Source organism: Solea senegalensis, linkage group LG19, assembly GCF_019176455.1.
Source record: "Solea senegalensis isolate Sse05_10M linkage group LG19, IFAPA_SoseM_1, whole genome shotgun sequence".
NCBI classification, from domain to species: Eukaryota; Metazoa; Chordata; class Actinopteri; order Pleuronectiformes; family Soleidae; genus Solea; species Solea senegalensis.
The window spans coordinates 15,737,796-15,762,823 of record NC_058038.1 but is presented as its reverse complement, the minus strand read 5'-3'; the positions used below and the strand labels follow the sequence as shown (position 1 = coordinate 15,762,823).

Here is a 25,028-nt window from a genome sequence, read left to right as displayed (position 1 = left end):
AGGACAATGCATATTCATCAACATGTCAGCATGGAGCAACAATGTAAGTATGCCGGAGTTAGCACAACAGCTAATTTTCATCCGTTGTCCTAAGGCAGGTTAGTACAGTAGACATTCAACAGGATATGAGACAAAATAATACATAAATCACAAGACATTACACATTACAAGTAAACCATAGACAAGTTACATGTAGGTTAAAACTATTAAAACTTTGGGGCCCAAGAGAAAAAAGTGAATAATCTAACTGTGAGTGCATATCTGGTTATTTTTCAACTATTGTTTCAGTGCAATTTTAAACTTTGAATAGGTGTCACAGTTTCTGATATGGGCTGGTAGCCTGTTCCATGACTGTGTGCCTCTGATAGACCCCACCATTTGGCCAAATTTAGTCCTTCCTCCGTTTCTTCCCAAAATGAGCAGATGATCATTTCTTTCTTCACTTTCACCAGAAAGCCCATGAGTATATTATTAGGATGCACTGTATGTTCACCTGTGAGCTCCACTGCACCACAATTTCATAGGGCTGGGAATTGGTATCGGTCAGAATCGGTATCGGTCTGATACAAAAATCTAAATCACTGGATCGGACAATCTGATACATTCCAAAACTCCTATATATCGCATGCTTGTCTTTGAAATGACTCAGCACATAATGTGCTGTTAACGGCTTCATAGTTCATAAATGGTCTAAAATGACCGTATCGGACTAATATTGGTAGACACTCGAGTTTGTGATATCGGTATCTGACCAAACGTGGCATCGTTCCATCCCTACATTTACACACGAAATTAGCAACAATGACAAACAAGGTGAAAAACTCACCCCTCTGGAATCATTACATTTTCATCTCATTCATTCATTCATCTCTTTCCCCTCAGCGTTCCCACCCATGGTTCTGCCTTTCATTTACCTCAATTTATAAATACACATTGTCACTGCTATTATTACTTCTTCACCTCCAACATTTTTATTCCCTTCCTTCCTTCCTACCCATCCATCCATCCATCCATCCTACTATCTATGACGTCAGACGACTCTCCCTCGAGGGCAAACATGAGCCACCGAGTCACCGCCTGCAGACAAATGAATAACGGTTTTCTTCTTTAAAAGATAACAGTTTTTTTTTTTCCACAGGCATAATTAAGGTCCGCTTATGATTTCTGTCCACACACAGAGCAGCATCAAGGCTGGTGACATCAGTGTGAGTGTGTAGGTGGGGTGTTCCTCCCCCAGGAGCAGCAGTCAGAACTCATTACATTATAACTATAATAACATTCTCCATGGGTCAGACAACACACACACACACACACACACACGAGCATGTAATCAGGCACTGGGGCTGAGACGATATGCTTTTATCACGATACTTTGGGCCCTGATTGGATTTGTATTGTGGTTCTGATTTATTGTGTTTCAAGAGTATCCATACATGTGATTTTCTTCTCCTCACTCACTCATCTTCTACCACTTTATCCTCCACATGAGAGCTGCAGGGGACGCTGGTGTCAATCCCAGCTGATATAGGGTGAAAGGCGGAGTACACCCTGGACACAATCTGTATGTTTTTGGACTGTAGGAGGAAACCAGAGAAAACCCACGCACACATGGGGAGAACATGTGTGCGTGTTCCATCCAGGTGACCAAGGCGGATCCTCTTGACGAGAGTGCTAACCACTACACCAAACCATTGTCTTCTCCTCCTCCTCTGGTGTCAACATCATGATAGTTTGACAAAACTATATACTGATATTTAGGCAGGCATCACCATCAAACACCAGAAAGCAAAACTAAGTCACTGTGTTCTAACTACAACACTCAATAATAAAAAATGACCTATGCATATTCTTTTCCTCAGGGTTTCAATCCAAATTCTCTCCAATTCAGAGTTTGTGTAATTCAGTTTCACTGTCTTTTCAATATATTGTTTTGCAACCATTTTGACCTGTGCAAAAAAAAAAGAACAACGTTTGTGTCTTAATGACGTCACAATTTTTGTTTTATGGTTTATGATTTGTTCATTACAATCAGCGGCCTCAGTAAACATGAAACACTAAAGACCCACTCATTTTAACAGGCCTTTATATTGTGTATTTTCTGTGTCTATGTTTGTCTTTTTAATTTTACGATCAATGTCGTAATATGCCATTTATTTTTTTGTTGTTGTTTTTACAACAAGTTCCATCGTTGTGAAGCAGGTCGTGAATTTTATTTCTGTGAAAGGTGCTATACTAAATAAATGTATTAATAATGATTCCTTATTATTATATTCTTATTAGTTATATTATTATTATTAATAATAATAATAATAATAATAATAATAATAATAATAATTAACAGTTAATTGATAAAAACTTAAGTCACTTCAAAGTCAAAACACGGGGCATGGGAGCCTAAGTAGAATATTTTATGGTTGAAGGTGAAGTTAACATGGAAGAAGTGCTGTGACATTTTACTTTTATTACTTGAATTAAAACCGTTTCACCTCCTTGAGCTCAGATTTGAATCCTTAAAGATAAAGATACAGGACAGGTCATTGTGGAAAAGCCTGCAGAGAGACTCTCGTTTCTGTTTCTATTACAGATCAAAATACGCCTCTGAATGAAGATCTGCACGTGATAAACCTGAATTTAGTTTTAGGAAAACATGATAACCACTCTCGCTAAATAAACCCAAACTTTCATAAAAGTTTTTTTTTACCAGACAGCAGACAATATAGGCTTGAGTTCAATACCACGACAGAGACTGACATGTCTTCCTTGCAGCGAACTGAAAAATGAACGTGACTTTTTTTTCAAAATGGAAATCTCTTGTAGCATTTAAAAGGAAGGCTTCATTTAATCCACACGCGCACGCACAAACACACACACACACACACATGCACGCATGCGCCACATTAACTTGGGCAGCGCTGGCAGGTCACAGTGGGAGCGCGGAGGGAGTTCAATTTTCATGCTCCGCTGACGATTCACCGTCGTACTGAAGCATTACAGCCCCGGTAATCATCACTAAGACGTTACACAGCATGTGCATGTGTGCGTGTGTATGACAGACATACAATATTCATCACTGTGCAGTTTTTACAGTCAGACTACGCTCATCCACTGAAAATATGAGTCTGAATTCAGGATTCCAATGTATGTCGATGACAATATGTTGTGTAAGTATGTGTGTGCGTGCGTTTATAAGATTTCGTAGAGCTCAAAAAGTGTTATGCCACTAACTTTTTAGAGCTCCTTTCTCACAATAATAATAATAATAGCCGTCTCACTGGACACACCATATAAATGAGCAAAACTATTTGCTTTTATTTTTCATAGATCAACTGTGCCATGTGTGATGAACGTCAAGGAGAGGACTGCTACTCACGTATGCTCCGAATGCCAATGTTTACTATGGACAGAATATATAGAGTCAGAGAGAGGAAATGTGCTGTGTATAAATAGACTCAGCGTCTATGTTAACATTCCATGCATGTGTGTGTGTGTGTGTGTTTAGTTTATTATGGCCAGTGAAGTGTAGCGTTAGGAGATGAGACAAAAAGGTGGTGTTTTGATAGAGAGGACCTGTTTGGTTTATAGCAGTTCAGTACACACACACACACACACACACACACACACACACACACACGCGCTACACAGCTCTAATAGCCCCAGTGTGTGCTGTCTGTGTAGATTCTCATTCATCCTGGTTGTCGTTATCCAAAAATAAGACTGGAAAATCTTCCAGTCGCTTCTGACTCGTTTGTGCGACATGTCTTAACTGTGTGTTTTTGTTTACACTCACCCCTTTACAGATTGCGACAGCCTCCTTGGACATCGACTTTGGGTAGGAGACGTGATGCTCCATGATTGACTGAAATAACTCATCCTCGTCTTCGCCGTCAAATGGAGGCTGGAGAGGAGAGGAGAGGAGAGGAGAGGAGGAATATTTCAGCTGAATCACTGCTTTCTTTTGTGTGTGATCTCAGTTGAACAAAAATAAATAAGCGCTGGCCTGTTGTAGTCACAAAAGCACAGCGTCCACTCCGACCAAGATAACCCGGGGAATTTGAAAATGTCACATCCACGTTTAACAATTACTAATGTCACGAGAGGAAAAACTCATTAAGGGATATAATTTATAACCTCTCATAACACAAATGTCAAATTGTCAAGGCGATGATCACGCGTTTTTTTTTTTTTTTCTTATATTCACTTTTAAACTGCACTCACAATAGAGCATTGTTTCTGCTGTGGGTTATTAATAAACACACATACAATAACACTGTCACACAGAGAGAGAGAGAGAGAGAGAGAGAGAGAGAGAGAGAGAGAGAGAGAGAGAGACCAACCTGGCCAGCGAGCATCTCGTACAACAGAACTCCAAAGGCCCACCAGTCCACAGATTTACCGTAGGGTTGGTACGCTATGATCTGAAATCCAGCATAAAACACAAAACATGTCATGAAGAACAAAAGAATAGTCCTACCAACCATAGTCTATGTTGGCAATAGAACATCGTTGACCCTTTATTATATTGCACTTAATATAATCCCTTAAATCAGGGGTGTCTAAGGTACGGCATGTGAGCCTGAACTGGCCCACCGGAGGGTCCAATCTGGCCCGCGGGATGAATTTGTGAAAATGTCACATTATGATTAGAATCTAATACTCCATGTTTCAGTTCCAACACGTCTGTGACTATGTTTTGTCCCGTTATAGATCCACTGTCATCTGTAAGTTGTAATGCACATGTGTAACTGGTACATTTAGGCATAGGATTGTTGAAATCACACTTATTTTTCCTCCAGAAATGTTGGGTTGTTGATAATACAGGGTGTCCATAAAGTCTCTTTACTTCAATGTTAATTCAAGGGGAAAGTTATCAAATATTGTGCTGTATGTGGCCCCTGAACTAAAATGAGTTTGACACAGACAGACACACTTCACCTCAGGAGCGATGTAGTCTGGTGTCCCACAGAAAGTCTTGGTAGTGACTCCGTCATTTATGTTTTCTTTACACATGCCAAAGTCTGCAATCTTAATGTGGCCCTCACAGTCCAGCATCACATTGTCCAGCTTCAGGTCTCTACAGGAGAGAAAACAAAAAACCTGCTTTAACCATGAATGTTACGCATTTAATGTGATGGATCATTATCTGGTGTCAGTTCACTATTTCCTAAAATATTCAACTCAATTTCTTTCTTTTCATGTTATACTGACCCAGGAAAAACAGAAACACCATCATTTGAGAACACCATTTAAACATACAGGACAGTACTTTCGTCAAATTTGACATAAAAAAGGGAATTAACATTGCATTATTATTACAAGATTTAAAGTATAATGTAGTTATTTCATAATGTGAATTAACCTGTGCAAATTGTGCATCAACACTGAGTTTGTGAGAAAATAACTTTTTTTGTTAAATTTATAATAAGTCTAAATTTATCATTTATATTCCCGTGCTTCCTTTTCATAATAAAGAAATCGGGTATTTATGGACACGAGTGGATTTACTTCACATGGATCACCTCAGTGGACTCACAAGCACAGAAACTATAAAATGGGCCTTTAGTTGCACACTCGAGGTCAAAATATCAATATTGGTGACACGTCGCCGTCCTTCGGCGTGCAATACGATAATTGATATGTCAGAGCACATATCGATATCTTAATTAACAAATTAAGACGCTCTAAAGTAAACAGTTTCCCTCGCCAGGCGTCACTACTTCATGTCGTTTCAATACATAGACTTTATGCACTTTGGTCTCTATGTTGTGAATAGCAAGAGTTTTATGTATGTCTTGCAATATAGTGATTATCAAAGAATTGTTGTATCGCAATATTATTGGTGTTGTGGACCATGTGTCGTATATGGTATCGCGAGGTACCCTGTAGTTTGACGTACATGTTGTTGATTCAGTGAGGTTTGGTAAGTTTACCTGTAGATGATTCCCTTTTGATGAAGGAAGAACAGACCAATAGCTATCTCTGCAGCGTAGAACCTACACACACACACACACACACAAACACACACATACAACAGCATTAAAGACAGAGGGATAATTTGTGCGCAAATGTGGGTGCTTTTTGTGAGTGTGTGTGTGTGTGTGTGTCAGCATGAAGGTCAATGCTGTCTCTTCAAGGCCAGAGAGCAGCTGATAAGATCAACAGGAGTCTGGGTACATTGACCACACAGTTAGCTATGTTTGTTTGTGTGTGTGTGTGTGTGTGTGTGTCAGTTTTTTAAAGTTCACAGACAAGATGTGGAGAGGCGTCGAGAAGCTGTGGTGCAGAATATACAGAGGTTTCTTCACTGGGGCACAAAAATCACTCCATGTGGTTTACACATGTGTCAGGTTTGACATGTTGTGCATTAAGCCTATGCAATTTGGTAAATCTGGCGGATATTTCAGAGTTTGATTTGCGATATCATTTTAGAAAAGTCAAACTACGGCTCAATACTTGCATTTTAGACTCAAAACGTAATGGGAGATCAAAATATTAACAGTTCGACTCTAATGCAAGGATGAGAACTGAAATCTATGAAGTGTTTCCAATAGTATGCACCGCATAGCACATTCGTTAACTGGAATAGAACATAGAAGAATTCAATTGCAGCTTGCGAGAACAAAGGTTCTATTGTTGAAGCTTTCTTGTTGAATCTAAGGCTCAGTTTGAACTTGAGCAGGTCATCTCCACCATGCCTTCATGTCTAAATGTGATGCTGATTTGATATTTGCGTGAACACGCAGAAGAAGTGACTGGAGAGTGTATAATACAGGTATGAGTACAGGATATAAAATATAAGCTATTTGTTCAATGCATCATCATCATCCTCATCCTCATCATTCATACAGCACAATATTATTTCACTTCATTAAAATGAACACCCCGAGCAAACTTTGCTAAAAGTCTTGTTCACCCTGTTTAACTTGCCCTTTAGCAGTCTAAACCTTCTGCCAGATGGAAGAAAATCTAATTCCCTGTAAAGCAGATGAAGGGCAAAGTCCTCCACGGCTCTCACTTCCCTGACAGCCTGCTTGTCAAACATGTCAGCCCAGTGGTTTGTCTCGATGCCAGTGATCTCAACAACCAGCCTCACATTATATTGGGGCATTACGGAGGTATTCTAGCACACACGCTCAGGAGCCGCCGGGATCACGTTCACAGCGCACTGAGGCGAGCAACATGTGCCGTATTTCATCCCCCGGCTGTGATTGCATCGCTCGTTCATCACCTGAGCCAGTCGAATTGCTGATGGCTTGCTCAATATGATTAAGCGAGATTTACTGAACTGTAAAACATGCAAAAGCAGTGGATTACAGATTTTAAGTTATGATGGCGTTACAACAAGAAAAACAATTAAAAAAGAGAGGGTATTTTTGCGTGCGTGCGTGCGTGTACTCACACAGCGTGCGGCTCTTTGAACTTGCCGACCTGCTGAATCTGATACATGAGATCTCCGCCGTTTATGTACTCCATGACAAAATACAAACGGTCCTACAGAGAGAGAGAGAGGGGGGAGAGAGGGGGAGAGAGAGAGAGACCTCAAACAAAGCACACATTCATAAAAGGAGGCGAGAGGTCAGACAGAGTTGTGATACACTACTGTCGGGCGATTGGGAGTGATGAGTCACACGAGGGAAGATTAAAGCACAAATGATGAGAAGAGGGTCAAAGTGACATCGGAAATAAAAGTACGGGGGGGTTTAAAAGATAATAGAGGGAGAGGACAGTGAGGAAGAGGTGACTGGGTCGTCGTCAGTGCATCCAATCACTCTTCAACTGAGGGAACACAGCACCATCAATTTAAGAGCCAATTCTTCTCCATTATGTACAGAAGATTGCCAATAAGGTGCAGTATGTGAGAGAGCGAGGGGTTTGGTTTGGAACCCTGTGTGTGTGTGTGTGTGTGTGTGTGTGTGGGTCAGCATGCTTGCCTGCATACCAGCAGCTGTTTGTGTACGTTTTGCGCTGTGTGAATAAAATAGAGTATATATTATAATATTGCGTGTATATGCTATATCCCATAAATACAAAAGCCTTGCTCTGGTCAGACAATCCAGTCCAACTGATGCACACAAATAAATGAAAACATTAAAGCGCACAAGTGTGTGTTTTATGTAGCACGTGGACGTGCCGTGAAGTCCCTGCATGAAACCAGTGAGCTACACGGTATTCACTCCTCGGCTTGTATGGATTATTATGTCAGAGGACGAGCACCAATCAGCCCGTGTCTCCTGGCTGTGAGCTGGTGACAGCAGGCAGGGGGCGGCTGCTGTTACGACCGCAGCGCTCCACAGCAGTGCCACTGTGGCCTTCAGCAGGACACTGTGGTCCACGTCTGATCAAAGGTAACCTGCGTGTGTGTGAGTGTGAGGAGCTGATGACGGGTGTCACAATATAGAGACTGAGGAACACGTGATTCATAGTTTAAAGTGTAAAGCAAAGCTGTCCTGTAATACAGCAAGCAAAAAGCCCTGATGCAGCTCAGTGAGACAGGCAACCATTCAACCATTCACTCTCACACCTACAGTCAATTTAGAGTGTCCAATTTTACTTAATCCCCATTGTGCATGTTTTTGGACTGTGGGAGGAGAACCCACCGAAAACCCACACACACACGGGGAGAACATGCAAACTCTTGTTCCAACCAGGGCTTGAACCCGGGTCTTCTTGCTGCAAAGACAAGAGCGCTAACCACTAAACCAACCGTGTGGCCCCTAATTATGAAATTGTTGTTTGTTGTGAAATTGTTGTGAAAGTTGTTCTAACTTTTTCTTGACACTTAAATACATTATGACACTACATGTGCAGATTTAATATTAATAAGCAGACCATGTATAAAATGTGTAAAACAGAAAGCCTGAGACACTCTAATGGGCTCATGCTTAGGTAATTAATAATACACCTTCTACAAACTGCGGTATTTTTTGAAGAGGAGATTGGTATCTAATTATTTTGTTTGGAGAATTTCTCACATATCCACATCTCTGTTTATCAATGTCAAAAAGACACATTAAACCCACCATGATTAAGGTGGACAAGAGATCAGGCATGTGGATCAAAACCTTGACATAAATAGGTTTACGTGAGCTTAATACAAAAAAATACTCGATATACTCTGAATTCATGCAATTACAGTATATTACAATATGAAGGTTGTTTTTTCAGGCTTACCATGGTCTGGAAGGTGGACTGCAGTTGCGTTAAGAACGGGGGCTTTCCAGACAACGCTAACACTCTCTTCTCCACCATGGTGCACTCCACGTCATCATCCTGGATCACCACGTCCTTCTTTAGGATCTTTATTGCGTACAGCTCCTCTGTGCCTTTACGTTCAGCCAGCATCACCTGGAGAGAGAGAGAGAGACAGACAGACAGAGAGAGGAGGGGTCAGAGGGCGATACGAGGAAGATAAATGAATGGATATTCAAAAATCTTATATCTTCAGCACACTGGAGCAACGAGAGAAGACAAAGATGGGGAGGAAGTGTTGAGGGCGTAAGGATAAAGGAGGAGAGAGATCTAGGAAAGCTTCTCTCGCTGTTTTGAGTTTTCAAAGTCGGAGAAGAAATAATGACATTAGGGTCAGGAGGGAAAGAAAAAGCTGACTCATCATTTTTCAGTCATCGTTGACTATTATTCAATTAGATTTTCTCAAATAATTCAAATAAGTAACTCATTCTTGAGCAAAAGCCAAAAATGTTAATTCTTAGAATTAAAGCCAAATATTCCCCTACATTTACACATAAAACCCAAGTGTTAGTGGGTTTTTGAAAGGAACTAAAAGTGAAGAAATAAAGACTAATAGAAGGGGAGTGGACATATTTTTTATAGTTCGGCATGTTTTTGTCCTTCACCAACACCGGGGAGAAATAAAAGTCAGAATGAAAAGAGAAAAAGGGATTTAAGGGGTTTGCTTCCAGGATCTTTAAGTCTCACCGTTTTGGATCGGATGAGTATCAAAGAAGGCGGATTGATGAAGGGAGTGGGATTTGAAAAGTGGAGGGGGGGAGAAGGACAAGGTTCGTGGGAATGAAGGACAAGAGAAGGACTAAGAAAAAGAGAGTGGCAGCAGTTCACACATCCACAGTCCTATTTGGTTTTACTGTGAAGTCTGGGAACACAACTGCTTGTAATCACACCTGCACACACACACACACACACACACACACAAAGAAAGCAAGCCCACATGCACCTTTCATTACTTTGGTCCCCTATTGATTCCTTCATTTCCCCCCTTTTTTATTATCTATTTCTCCTCTCCTCTTCTTTACAGAAAAAAAACACCCCCAAGAGCTGCTGGAATAGAAACAGCTCACCAAATGTGGGTTAAGTCTCAGCTCATAGGCCATCTCATGAAAGTAAAAGCAGGCAAAGTGACGACCAGGGCACAGCGGTTCTTCCTCCTCTCCACAATGAAATATGTATGGAGAAATTATTTGAGCGACTGTCACTTGAAGGTGCCAGTGATGTGTGTAAATGTAACCTCAGAAGCAAAAGTTCCACATTTGGAAAGTGGAAATACAACTGCGCTTCTTGTCGAGAGTGAACGTGTGTGAAAATAGAAATCCACACCACCTCAAAAACTCATGAGTCACATGTTTCAAGTACCATTAAAGATACAGTATGTGATGACACAGGGAGGTGATTTCCCTGGATGTTGTCAAACCAAAATAATTTTAAGAAGCTAAAAGTAGTTTTCAGTTTCAGTTATTAAGCGATTGATAATTGATTAATCATTGTAGCCCGAGATATTTGAATGCAGAAATGTTGCAATCAATATCTTTAGGTGTCTTCAGTGGCTAACGCTAACAGCCAACACTTCTCTATAAGGTTTCCTAGCGACAGGAAACTCATTTCCAGTTTCCCTCTGTGAATAATCAGCACAGACAGCATTTCTTCATCCCATCACTCTAAAACTAAATAAAAGCAATTTTAACTTTTTATCTTTAAAAAAAAGAAAAAAAGAAAAGAAGAATGTGGGAGGAAAGAACAGCTGAGCTTTCCATTGTATGGCTAACATGGTGTGTTTGTAGAATCGGCGAGGCTAATTAAGTTCCAGGACCTCAACAAAGGAACTTTTCATCCAATTGTATTTCATGTTTAAGCCTTTAATGACATTCCCTTTGTTAATTTCCATAAAACACAGGGAAGTGAAACGAGCGAGTGGGAAAATTTGCGGCCGCTCAAGTGCTACGGTAGAGTTTTAATGATTATGGATGTATTATAAATATATCATTCCTCAGGCACGGCAAAATAGATCACTGTTGAACCAGAACTGCCGTGGGCTTAATTTCCAGCTGATAGATTATACTGTATTTCTGAAGAACAGCAACATGTGCTGTCATATTTCTGTGAGCAACGAGCAAGAGCTAATAGCCTACATCCTCTTACTTGTTACGACGCAGCGAATGCAGCTCATGGGCCACTTTTAGCCGAGCATCAGAATTGTGGAGAAAGAGGATGTTGAGCGTGGCTTTTTTCAAAAACTGCCGACCTACTGGAACAGCCATGTCTATGGTTTACAGAGAATAGTGTGATAGAGGGGAATATCCAGCGAGCGGCACTTGTTTTTGTAAAAATGCCTCGTTGATGCCAGAACTCAGAGGAGAGCGAAACGACAGAGTGGTTTGAAATGATTTTGATTTCCAGAGAAAACCTCAGACCACACCTGGTGTCATTGCCGCCACTTTATTAGGTCTCCTCTTCTCCTGATGAATTGGCCGTCGAGGGTCTTGTGCTTTAATGATGTAAATGGAAAACGTCAAATTCATTATTCGCCGTGTGACCTTATATCCACCGCCTTCCGCATGAGATCGGAAACTTAGCAGCTTTGCTGTTTATGTCTTTATAAATATTCAGGTATGTTAATATGGGGTGGGGCGGGGATTCTACAGGGAGAGCAGCACAGATGGACAACCTATAATTATATGTGTGTGTGACTGTGTAAAAGTGTGTTTGAATGGAGGGCAGTCACAGATCAAGCATGTGAACTGTAACACTTTAAACATTACAATTTGAATAGATACTGTTTATGATGATGGGTATAAGCTGAGAAGATAAGAAAGAGAGAGAAAGAGTGTGTGTGTGTGTGTGTGACCCTCATCCCATATGGTGGCAGTGTGACTCTATGTAAATACAAACTCTATAAATTAAAAACAGAAAAGGAAGGACACCATCTGGCCCGAAGCTCAATTTATGCGACGACAAAGACAAGAACACTGAAGAGTGTGAAGGCATCAAACTGCCATTTTTCATTAAAAAAAAACAACAACATCAAAACCTTGTCTGGTTTTAGGCAGGGTCAGTGTCACACACCAGAAGCCATTATGGTCAGAACATTATTCAAACACTGGCTACACTTGTGGTTCGTGTCACTGTTGATCTCTTTGATCCAAGAAACAAATGTCATCAGCTGTAAATGATCAGAGTGGGACTGACTTTCGCTGCATGTATCAGTTTCACACCGTTTCACATGAACGGCGACAGTTTGTGTGTAAAAATTATATCGATTTCATTCTGTAATTCATAAACTGGCTGCGATTGCAATGGACACAGTGTCTTTCATTGACAGGTGTGTTGCAGGCTGTTGGATTACAAAAAGCGATTGAACTAAATGGGGGCTTTTATTCTGAAAATAACACTTTTAATGGCCCGCCCGTGATCCGGCGCCAAAAATAGAACACAGACATTTAGTGGAGTCCCTGGGTTAAACATGCAGCACGAGTAAAAATGTATACAATATACAATCATATATAATTATTTTCAGGTAAATTCAAAATCTCATGTTTAAAAGTCACTTTTCTTGAAGTTCAATAAATTTAATTTGTTTTAAGTTCAAGTCAATGAGTGATGATCATTTTTCTCCATAATCAAGCATCCTTAATTTGGAGAATGTATCACAGGTGTAACACTGGTGTATGTAAATGTTTGTTTTTTATTTTAAGAACAAAAAAAAAAACACACCTTGTCCAAAACTACATTACCACTTAATTGTTATTAAAGAGATGTATTAAATAAGTAGGTTAATTGCCAATTATCGTGTACAATAACACATGTTGATATCAATACTATTGCAAATGCTTATCTAATCCACGTTCTTTTTTTTGACAACCACATGACACTGTAGTCCAAATGATCCAAACGTGACAAGCTAATAAATAATCTACCGTTTGTTTTAATCTGGGACAAACTACCTGGAAATGATCGTCAGCCTCAATAGCTTACACTAAAATGCCTTCATGTTAAGGACTTAAATGTTTGCCAGCGTTGCTTTGACCAAACCATGTGCGTTCCTGTGTGTGTGTGTCCGTAAAACAAATGCATGTGTGTGTGTGTGTTATGATCAAACAGTGGGAGCATCCACAGTGAAACACGTCCTCAGACACTGAAGAGGAGAGCGGCGCTCTGAAGGTACCTGCCTCCCACGCAAACCCAGGCACCATTAAAATGATGCACACATGACGTGAGCAGCTGTTTAAGCACGTGTTTGTCTCTGACTCAAACAATACTGTGTGTGTGTGTGTGTGTGTGTATTAAGGGCCTACGCAAAGTATGTGTGTAGTTGTGTAAGGATCAGTGTGTGGCTGCACATACATTTTGTCCAAACTACAGAAGGTGTATGCATATCGGAGCATGTTGACGATAGAGCTGCAGCTCCGGTCTCTCCACATTGACGCATCAGTGTAGCTTTAAATGCCCGTTACCATGGAAACAAGCGTCCGGCATACAGGTCTAGTACACAGACAATGGTCTCCCCCTCTTTTTCTCTCTGTCATTCTGGGTCACTTGTGCTTTCCATCTCTCCGCGCCGCTGCTCTACCCATTCTTTACCCAATTTTCTCACTCGCTCTCTCCTCGTGTCCTCCCTTTCTTCCTGTTTCTTGCCTTGATTTTCATTCATTCGCGTCAGTCTTCCCTCCCCGAAAGCCCCCCGCCCTCCTCTCCCGCTTTCATCCAGCCTGATGTTTTTGCATCTCTTTCTCGATTCATTCATGTCAACCTTGCCACCATCCCCTCACATCTCTGTCTCGCTCGCCTTTCATCACTCTTTCCACCTGTCACGTCACCCACCTCGCCCCCCTTCCCCTTCATCCATCTCTGTCGACCAGCGCTTCATCTCCTGTAATGCTGTCGATCGGTATTCGGGACTTTCTCTTAGAGCAATGACATTAAACTATGTGCTCACGTGTGCACCGATGCTACATATTCTGCAGTTATTTAGAATTCAATCTGTACATGTTAGGGGTTAAACAAGTGAAGTCAGGAAGAGAGACTGCTGCTGATTCTGCAGAGACACGTATTCTTCTGTACTTTGCATATAAAAACATCCTGTATTCACATACAAAACATCTGCCACTACTCAGATTAAGTCAAATTACATGTAGGGCAGGACATTGATCAATAATTTTTGCTATCAGTATTGATATCTGGACAACATAACACATTACAGTAAAATTGTATCTGTGTTATCTGGACACATTGTTTTGCCGTCATAATTAATAATTAACCTGGGAAGAGGTTCACACTTAAAGGTGACATCGAATGCTCGTATCGCACATATATGTTAGTTATGGAGGTCTACTTACATATAGCTACAGTGGTGAGAGGAGTGGTGAGGTTTGCTGATGACATCATCAGCAAACGGAAGTGCCTTTCCGCTTCGCAGAGCCCAGGAAAACAATAAAACCCTATTTTCTCAGCAGCGACTGAACTGTTTGTTCTGAAACTTTAGGGTTTCATAAATGAGGTCATGACGCAGATACACACACAAACGCAGCGTTAATAGGAGCTTCCGGTCTCACAAACCCACTCAAACACACATGTAAAGCCCTTTGGGAACCAAGTCTCGGTCTCTGGTTGCAACTTCCTGCACACCTCAAGATAACCAATCATCGGCACGGTTAGAATTCAAGTCAAACAGCAAGCACTGATGACATCCACTCTGCAAGTACTAATATTTTTGATTTGATATTGAATGGCAAAGTTCAATACTCTGTTCATACCACATTTCATTGACAGTATCAACTTGGTTTAATCGATCCACAATGTAGATAACATGTTAAAATGAATGAGTAGATATTCTACTGTCAGTCCAAATGCTGCCACCTGGTTATCGTGCACATGTTAATCCATTCCAGTAGACTCTCAGCTTGTGTTCACATACGTACGTGTTGCGACAGAGAAAAGACGACACCATGGCCTCACCTTGCCGAAGCTGCCCTTTCCCAGCACCATCAGGAAGTTGAAGTCAGACAGCTTCATCCGATCTTGGTTGCCATTGGAGTCGAAGCGGGATGCCGCATTGGCCGACTTGCCCTCCGTGTTCTTGCCCGGACCAATCTTAGCTCTCTAAAACGAGGACAGGAGACGACAAAGGACGAGGTTAGACAAAACCTCAGCCACTCAAAGTAACCACAGGCTGATAAGTGCACTAACACAGTAGATGATTGAAGGTTTGAAATGTTTTTGTTATAGAGCTACAACTTTTTAGCCCTTTCTTCCATTTTCTTTTTATTCCTTACATACTCTGCAAAGGCACTTTACTCCCCACTTCACTCTTTCCATAATAAATACAGTCTCTTCCCGGTGAGTGGCAGACTCATCTGGAGACCACTGTTCAGTCATAGCTGTCACCATTTCTCTTGTTTCTGTCCTTCATCTGCTCTCATACAAAAATGTGTCCCGTCTCTCTCTCTCTCTCTCTCTCTAAAATAATCCCTTCCCATTTCATCTTTATACATTTTGCCCGTGTCACTGACTCTCCATTTATTCACGTCTGTCTCTCTCAATTTATCCGCCTCTGCCTCGACCTTGTCCCGTCTCTGACATAGGGAAACTTCTATTATAATCTTATTTTCCACTTTGTTAAGCCATGCTACAATTTAAAAAAAAGGATCTTAAAACATTAATAGAGTGTCTGCACACTCAGAAACAGACTCACAGGGTGAATACATCTTATCCCAGCTCGCCTTAAACTGCTGATCCACACAGAGTCTCTCTGTGCACATCTGTCCTGTGCATCGGCAGTAATTTCTCCACTGCCTTGTCTTGAAAGTTGACAGAGTGAGGCTTTAAATTACTCAGTCACTCCCTGTACTGTTTGTTGTGAGCCGAGTGTATACGGCTTTGAGATGTGACACACACACGCAGTTATGTTTGCATTTGTCAACAGCAAATAAAGGTAAGAAAAGGGACGGACGAATACATCAAAAACATGAGGAGGAAAGATGAAAAATGATGGCGAAGAAAACACTATCAATCCTAATCCTAATGGGAGAAATCTGATTTATGTTTGTATTAGAAGTGACATTCAATATGATGTGAAATTTATGTTTTCCAAAAAGGAGCACGGGCAACGCGACGGCGTAGTGGTGAGTAGATGTGAGTGTGTGTGCGTGTTTTCGCCCCACATGTCTGCATGTCTGTCAGCTGGGATTGGCTCCAGCGGCCCCCGCGACCCTCATGTGGAGGACAAAGCAGTAGACAATGACAATGGGAGCACTTTTCTCTCAAGAGAAGGCACTTTTATTTATTTTTGAAGTGAGTTTGGAGTTCGTCCTCTGCCAGTCGGGGAAATGAACATTTTCTGAGGTTATTTTTAAGATAGAACACTGTGTCGTGTTTACAATGGCAGGGCCTCTCATTTTGTATACAAGCATTCTAGGTCTGTGTTTGGTTGCACTTTAACCCCAAGGGGAAATTCATGTTGACAATGTTATAGTAAATGTAAACTTGTTTTGAATAATTTCTTTCTTTTAAAAAAGACAAAATTATAGTTTTTTTTTAGGTCATACACTCTAAGGCTTATGCAAAGAGATGTTATTTCTTACAAAATATATTTGAAGGATCACAAATGGATATTCTGAGGATATTTTCGACTGATACACATTGAGTTGGTGAAGCTGCCAATCAGCGATCACGGTTACTTGAAAATGAATGAAAACGCAGTGCAAGTATAAAGTAGTATACTCTGTATTCGGGACCGTACAAGTACTTGCTATGTGTGTAGTTACAATTCACCACTGTCTACGTCTCCAAACATGAATAACCACTTTAGGGGCATTAGCTTTCTGCTCCTTAACTTCCCCTGAATAACATTGTGAGCGTCAATACCATTGTGCATGTGTGTGTGTGTTTGACATGCATAATTTATGACAGAGACAGTTGTGTGTGTGTGTGTGTGTGTGTTTGAGAGGGAGAGTGATTCCAAATAGGATGAATCGGAGGCATGCAGGTCATGTTACCACAATAAAATCTTTCTCTGTCTGTCCTTGTGTCTTCTTTTTCCCTGAGCTTCACCCAAGAGATTCCCAATAGTTTTGTGTGTGTGTGTGTGTGTGTATTTGACAGATACCCCACCCCATGAGAAAGTGTCTCAGTGAACGTCTGAGGACCGTGACCTTGGGAAGACAGAGGGGAAGAGAAACAGATAAAGAGGGATAAAACACACAAGAGGGCACTGAAGGTGACAGAGGACACCTTCAGTGCCTTCAATTGATAATTGAAGGAGAAAAAAGAAGCAAAATGAGGAAAGAGTGAAAGGAAGAGCGGGGGAACTGAAGACCATATCACCTCCTCAAAGAGCCAACATCTCTTAAACAAACAGTGTGTTAAGTGAAATGCCTGAAAGTGACAAGAAAATGATCACACACTGCAGCAGTTATCGAAGAATCACAGAATATGTGATAAAAAAACAAACAAAACAGGACGGTGTGGGAATGTGAAACTATTCTGAAATGGGAAAATTCCATCTCCACCTGAGCCTGCAGCAGAGGAAACAATTTCCATCACAGTTGGCTACATGTCACATATTATGGTCACAGGGTAAAAACGATTGTTCAAAGCCTCGGAGCAAACACACCGCCACGTGCTGCGGGTGTCTCGGCTGCCGAGGCGCTGCAAAGTGGAAATGATTTAGGAAAATCTCGCTCCCACTTGCGTCGACAAAGATGCAGGAGTCGAGCTGTAAATGATGGTGGTGAATCACTGAGCTCAAGCTCCTAAATCAGGCTGCACCATAGTCAAAGTGTCTGGTCAGCTTTTCTCTTCAACATAGGCTGTAAACAAATCAACAAGTTTGAGACGGTAAATACAACTGGTTTAAGGAGTCGGTGCAGCTTATTTTGGTAAGCGGCAGTTTCTTTGTGGATTGTTAAAGTTGACCTCTTAGACTGAAAACAGGGGGAGTGGTTAGTCTGGTTGTTAACACGTCATTTTTTTATTAGTCAATTAGAAAAACAACTGCACTCCGCAGCCGCTTTACTAAGCAGCTTGTTAACACAGTTATCTAATTAGTAGGGCCATCGACGTGAACGCGTTGACACGACTAATGCACCCGAGATTAACGCAATCAAATCATTTAGCGCAGTTAACGCAAGTTCGCTTACTCCTGGTGTGCGCCGACCTCTGACATGAAAGCCGGAAATGATCTGCGCGAAACAGTCACTCGGAGAGGAGAGACTGAGAGATAGTAGCAGAAGATGGGAGAAAGGTGAGGGCTTTTAAGAAGCTGAGCGACAGAACCATCGATAAAACAAAAGTCTATTGCAACACAACAACTACCTGGGTGTCACGGCACAATTTATTTATTGACGGGAAGTTGCGATCCTTTGCCTCACATAGATCTATGTGTAGTTCTGTGTTTAAGAAATTAACACATCAAAACTTGCAGCAGATCAGGGGCCACTCCTGATACTTTATTAGGTGTCCTGTGTACCTAATAAAGTGGTTGTTGAGTGTATTTCTTAGTCCAGGCGGTTGCAAGCCTATGATGTGAAGGATTTATCAAACAAGACGGTGTTAAACTATGCTAGTGGGCACCCGGGTGGTTACAAAGCCTGAGATCTTTCTCCCCATTTCCTCGTCTTAATATAAAGCTAAGCTAGCGCTCTATATTTCCTCTGGAGACATCAATCTTTTCCTCCTAGTATCTGCAAGAAAACTGTTTAGGTTTTCATTCTGAAAGCTGCCCTTAAACACCAGCCGAAGCTAAATAGGATGGATGAGGAAACAGAAATGCACCTGCACCTAAAGACTTTAACTTTGTTAACAACACTTGGGGAAAAAAAAAAGAAAACTGTTTGAGTTTGAGATATTCTTTGGCTTCATGTTGGCAAAGACGGAAGGAGAAGAAGAGGAGGGGAGGGGGGGAAGGAGAAGAAAGAAAATCACAGAGCAGGGTTATCCTCTCCTTTGCCAAATGTGTTAATGAGTGGGCCTAGTGGTCAAGCCCACACACACACACACACACACACACACACACACGTCTGGACCTGCAGTGTGCCAAACCGGATGGTACTATAAGTGTGTCTGCCAACTGCTAACAGCTCTCCCAGAGAGGCTCTCACTCAGACACACAAGGATACACTGTGCGCACACACATTCACAAACACACTCATTCACTATCACGACAAAAAAGAAAAAAAAAGAAGAAGAAGCACACACCTCAAATTTCTGCCGCAGCTCCTCGTTGCCCTCCTCCCCCTCTGGAGCGACGGGAACATTGAAATACTCGCCTTCTTCCTGGGAGAGCAACTTAAACCTGGGGGGGAGAATATTATTCCATTCAAATCAAATCACAATTCATTTATACAGTTGTTATTTCATTTAAGTGACGCCATTAGCTGTGGCGACTGAGAGGTTGGCGCAATCTAATTTAAAGTCTGGGAATCATCGGCTCTCCTTCATGGTGAACTAGCAGAGAGACTTCCATGCTTGTCGTTTCACACAATCAACAAACTGATTTTCCACACCGGCCACATCACAGCGAGCACCGCGCCGTCTACACGTTCACAGCAAATTTAACGAATGTCAACAGGTTTCTCCTCAGAAAATGTTTTCTGGGCATGTTTTGGTGCAGGTGCAGGTTTTAAAACAGATTTTATAAACCTGAAGAAGTGAGAGTTAAGCATTTTCTAAACACAATCGGGCAGTCATTGTGAGGATTTTAAATTCTGAAAAACCCTCTAAGGCACACCGAAAAAGCTCAACTCAGGTCAACACAAGAGACTGAGCAAGTATTTCCACACATATTACAGTTAAAAACTGTAGTGCTTGATAAATTATCCATAAAATGCGAATAATAATCAGTGTATCTGAATGCAAAATACTCATCAATATTTTACAATTATTTGAAGCATGCGACACGAAAAACAAGTCCTTTATAATTCTTTATTTTTATAACTTAACTTTCCTTGGAGAAATCTGCAGCTTAAATATGAGTACAGCACCTCAAATACACTCTCCAGTAAGTAGACACATGATTCACTGCTTATGCGAAGATTTTGACGATGACCACGTCAATTATGACAGTTTCCAACGACTCAAAAGCATTTACACAACGGGAACATGAAAAGAAAGTATACGACTGGCCGCTGAGGTGAATGTACAGAATCTTGGCTCAATATCACTTTTTCACGTCCAATACCGATATCACGACCTCAAGTATCTCCCAATAACGACATCAAGTCTTCACACCTTTCATAATACAAAGCTGTTAACGACACATTTTTCCCTTTCTGATATCAGATCCAGTGATTTTGACAAGGACCGATACCAAGTATCTTATCGGCTCATCCCGTTTTTGTTCAGCTAGATAGTAAAAGACAATGGTAACTTGTTCTGTAACTTCCTTCCACAGACAACAATAAAACCTGAAGAAACCCACAGAGTGTGAGCCTGTGAAGCTCAGCTGTTGTGTTTATGTTGATGATGAGTCCTTGTGCCAGCAGGTGTGCACATATGTAGATCGTATATAGAGAAAAAAAGAATTTTCTCTGCTCTGAATATCAGGGGGTTTTCTTCTTTTTTTTTTTTTTTTAAATGGCATCTCTCCACCTCCACCATTTCACCTCAAATGCTAGCACCTCATTAAAATCCCTGACAGAGCAGCGTCAGCAGAAAGAGAGTGAGATAGAGAGATAAAGAAAGTGAATTAGATAGAGAGCATGAGGGAGGGTAGTGGAGAGATAAAGAAGCCGAGATAAAGAGATGGGAGAGAGATGCTTTGGCACCGAGTACCACCGGAATGAGAAGAGGAGGGAGCTCCGAGAAAAGTATTTCTCCAACAGTGCAGTAATGAACAAGGTCACCTTCACTGTCCCTCCTCCTCCTCCTCCTCCTCCTCTACCTGCGCTCCTCATGTCGGTCCACCCGCCCTCCTCCATTCATCCCTCCATCACTGCTTTATTCTCACCATCCGTCCACTCCTTGCTTCTGGAGCTCTGAGATGCCGAACGACAGCGATCCCATGAAGTCGTTGCGGCTGGTCAGATCCCAGTCCCACACTTCCACTGACAGGCGGCGGTCCTTATCGTACTCCTTCAGGTGGCTGGGAGTGGAAAACAAGGACAGTTAGCAACTGGATGTTGGCCATTGGTGTTTGTTTTCAGATGTATCTTGACCTTTTCACAATCCTTTAGATTTTTACTTCTGCATTTAACCCACTCTTATGGGTTATGTTATGATTACATATTGTATCATGGCTTTGGTACCTTGCTCAGGGGCTCCGACTTGTCCCACTCCAATCCAAACTTTATTTATAAAGCACATTTAAAACAACAGAGTTGCACCAAAGTGCTGTACAGTCGAAAATCTGTATGTACACAGTATGTGCATAAAACAGACATAACAACCTACAATAAAACAACACAAACATGAGAAACACCCACAACATTAGGAAACCAACACGAATAAAACTTCAAAAGAAAACAAAAGAGATTTAAAAACAGGAAGAGAAGAAGCCTGCCTAACAGTTAAAGACAACTTATTCCAGAGATTTGAACCCAGTATCCTTCAATTTGGCCACAGGCTGCTAATTTGATAATTGTTTACTAAATAAAGCTACATAAACTACATTTCTTTTAACAACTCTGATGTTTCAGCTTCTTAAAAGTGACTATTTTCTGGTTTCTTTGCTCCATAAAACAAAACGAATCATTAAAACAGAAAATTTAAGACATTTGAGAAGATTATAATATGTGGAAATTTGGGAAACACCAATCAACATTTTCTTTCTGAGATTGATCAATTATAAAAATGATATTTATTTGCAGCACTAGAAATCAGATACAATTTATTTTCCTAAAACAGTAAATATACAGTAGCAGGATTTTATACATCTGCTTCCTACGGTCACACCACTCACACAGTGATCGTTTCTGTTTATTTGATAGGTGCAAAAAAATGTTTTCCAAACCAAGCATCTGCATCCACGTGCCTGAAAATGCAAATCTGTCCTCTTCCATGCAAACTGTGAAGTAGCGTATTAAAAAATAATTGGAGCCAACTGCGGGCACCAACCCCAAAAGCAAGGTTTTATGAATATAAGGAGCCAGATGTTTTAATCTGAGCGCCAGCAGCAGTCAAACATGGTTGGTAAGATGAGCATAATGTGATGCTCACACTGACTCACTGAGTGCGAGAGATAAAAGAGAAGAGCGAGATAAAGTCGAAAAAGACTGGAGGAAGGAGAAGAAAGGGAAAAAGGGAAAGTGTGAAAATAAATGAAATGAAAAATGATTGGAGTCTTACAATTTAAAGGTCTCGTTCCAGGTCGGGTTGAGGCAGCACTTTATGGTCTTGGTCTTCTGTTTGCTCTCGCTGCGAGGGTCTGGAATCAGTTTGAGCTTCACATACGGGTCTGAGAGACCGTTGGGATCCATGGGAACCAGATTCCTACCCTCTTTGACTGGAGAGAACAGAGGGAAAAGGTCGGAAAAGAGAGGGAGAAGCATAATTAAGAGCATGTTGTTGGCATTTCCTGTAAAAATTTAAACTGTGAGGGTCAATTTCAAGAGAAGTTGTGATGAGTTGTGTCATCAGAATTTGAAAAGTACCGCAAATCTAATGTCTTTGTCTCTCAGTGAAGCTGCAGCGACTTCAGATATCTCTGCAGCTCCCAGGTTTTGACAGGCATCAATTCAATTCAGTTAAATTTGTCCTCATTGGATAATTCAAACTTACGTCGAGCAGTTTCCAACAAAACAAGTCAACAAAGTTCTGAAGAAGCCGTTTATTAAATTCACCTCTGACTTCTTCCATGTGTTTCTCAAGCGTCTTTAGATGCTGTGTGAGAAAAGCCCCTTAAGCTTCATTTATCCCTTAGAACACAGAGGATTTAGGCAGCTTTTTTTATTGTTTTGTTTTTTTACATTACTATGTTGAAACATAAACATAGAGGCTATAAGAATTTATGTGCAATATAGAGTGTCTTAAAATCAATCTATAGGCAATCTGATAAAATTTAGATTCTTTTATTATATGGACACCGTGGGGTGTCCATATATTATAATATATTATAATATAATATAATATAATATAATATAATATAATATAGGAGCTATGCATTATTCCCATGGCAATTAACCTAGGGTGTGTCTGCAATAAGGGTGAAATACACACAATTAGAAAGCTAAAGGTTAATACACAGACAGTATTTATCTTATATATATATATAGCACATCAAATTCACAGAAACACTTCTATATGTCACACATCCACTTCACACACTGTCAGCATGGGGCAATTCGAGGTTTCAGTCTTTTGCCCAGACTGTCACCCCCTCTACCTCCTGAGCCACAGTGTTCCCACCAGGGTTGCCAGAATTGTCTGTAATGACCATGTGGACAGATGAAGGTTGCCACTTCTAACACCAATCCTTATTTTGTGGGTCTGTTATTGGACTGTAATTGTATCCCAGACTGTAAAATCTCTTGCAATTGATTTTTTAGAGTGTATTAATGCGTGTGTGTGTGTGTGTGTATGTGTATAACCGAGTGAGACTGCAATTATTGTTGCTGGTCAACTTTCGAGGTCACATCCAATTACCAGAAACAAGGCTGGTGTTTGTGTATCACGCACTCTCACTCACTTTAACACTCACTCTCTCACACACACACACACGCGCGCACAGACACACATAATTACAATCTGCACTTTAATACAGCAAATTAATGACTTCTTACTGCTGATTTGGTGCGGCCGTGGTCGAGTTGTTGTCTTTCAACCAGAGGGTTGGAGGTTTGATCTCCATCTCGTCTAAACTACATGCCAACGTAGACAAGAGACACTCAACCCCAAAACTCTCCTGGAAGCTGTGCTGGCAGCGTGTGAATTGGTATGACAGATGCGTGATAAGATATATGCAGATGCACTGCACATAAATGTGGTAGAGAAGTATGTGTGTGTAGAGGGGAGAATGGTAGTGTAATGTCAGGTGCCTTAATACGGTGTCCAAATTATATTCAAGCGGCAGCATTGATCTAAAGGTGCATAGTAATATTATATTAATATTAATGGTACTAGTAGGGTTTTGACACTAGGTGGAGAAGTTAGCTTAGGATTGAAAGGACAGTGTTGATGTGTTCCACAGCTACTGGTTGATACAGAAATGTTTATTGGTTTTATATACAGTTGCAAAAAAAAACTACCATTATGAAGCCTTGAGTTTTGCAATATGACCAAATATGTCATTTTTGAAACGTGCCATGCTTTCAAATCTACCTTCCTCTAAATGGGAACAAAGTCTACTAAATTCACATCATTATCTTTTGAAGAAACACCTGAATCTAGCCATTGATTAACTTATTAACTGATTATACATCAAGTGTGAAGCAGAGTCAGTTTCCCATAGACTTCCATATTTATTGATTTAGTGAATTGTGATGCTGCCATTTCTTGTTAGTTGGGCCTTTTTTTGGTGGTAATACATTTGTGAATTTGGGGTTTGAGCAGGTTTTCCGTGGATTCACTGCTGAACATCTGTGCTCATCTCATTACATCATTAGCACGACACAGACATGAGATAGGGTGTTCAAAAATAAACTGAACTTTGCTCACTGGCAGTAAATTATGCTGCAGTTTACTGCACTTAGACCAAACAATAGGGCTTTAGTTTTAGTCGAGACGGCAACTGGACTTAATTTCACACATAACAAAAGGACTGCTAGAAAAAAAGAAGAAGGAGGGAGTTCTGTACTGGAAAATTATGGGCTGCCACTATTCAGACACAAATTATGGAGACTAAAAATGTC

The 25,028-nt window shown here is 40.9% G+C and overlaps 1 protein-coding gene across 2 annotated transcripts in view; it reads right to left on the bottom strand.

Annotated features, from left to right (window-relative positions):
- prkcbb (protein kinase C, beta b) overlaps positions 1-25,028 on the bottom strand; it is an 85,589-nt gene that overhangs the window by 19,084 nt on the left and 41,477 nt on the right. For both annotated transcript variants that reach the window (XM_044050374.1, XM_044050373.1), the window contains exons 6-15: positions 22,528-22,684; positions 21,191-21,325; positions 19,441-19,537; positions 15,202-15,345; positions 9,169-9,342; positions 7,397-7,488; positions 5,928-5,990; positions 4,933-5,071; positions 4,335-4,415; positions 3,788-3,895 (exon numbers count right to left, since the gene is read on the bottom strand). In XM_044050374.1, coding sequence (XP_043906309.1) covers positions 3,788-3,895; positions 4,335-4,415; positions 4,933-5,071; positions 5,928-5,990; positions 7,397-7,488; positions 9,169-9,342; positions 15,202-15,345; positions 19,441-19,537; positions 21,191-21,325; positions 22,528-22,684 — 1,190 coding nt within the window. The remainder of the gene's footprint in view (positions 1-3,787; positions 3,896-4,334; positions 4,416-4,932; positions 5,072-5,927; positions 5,991-7,396; positions 7,489-9,168; positions 9,343-15,201; positions 15,346-19,440; positions 19,538-21,190; positions 21,326-22,527; positions 22,685-25,028) is intronic.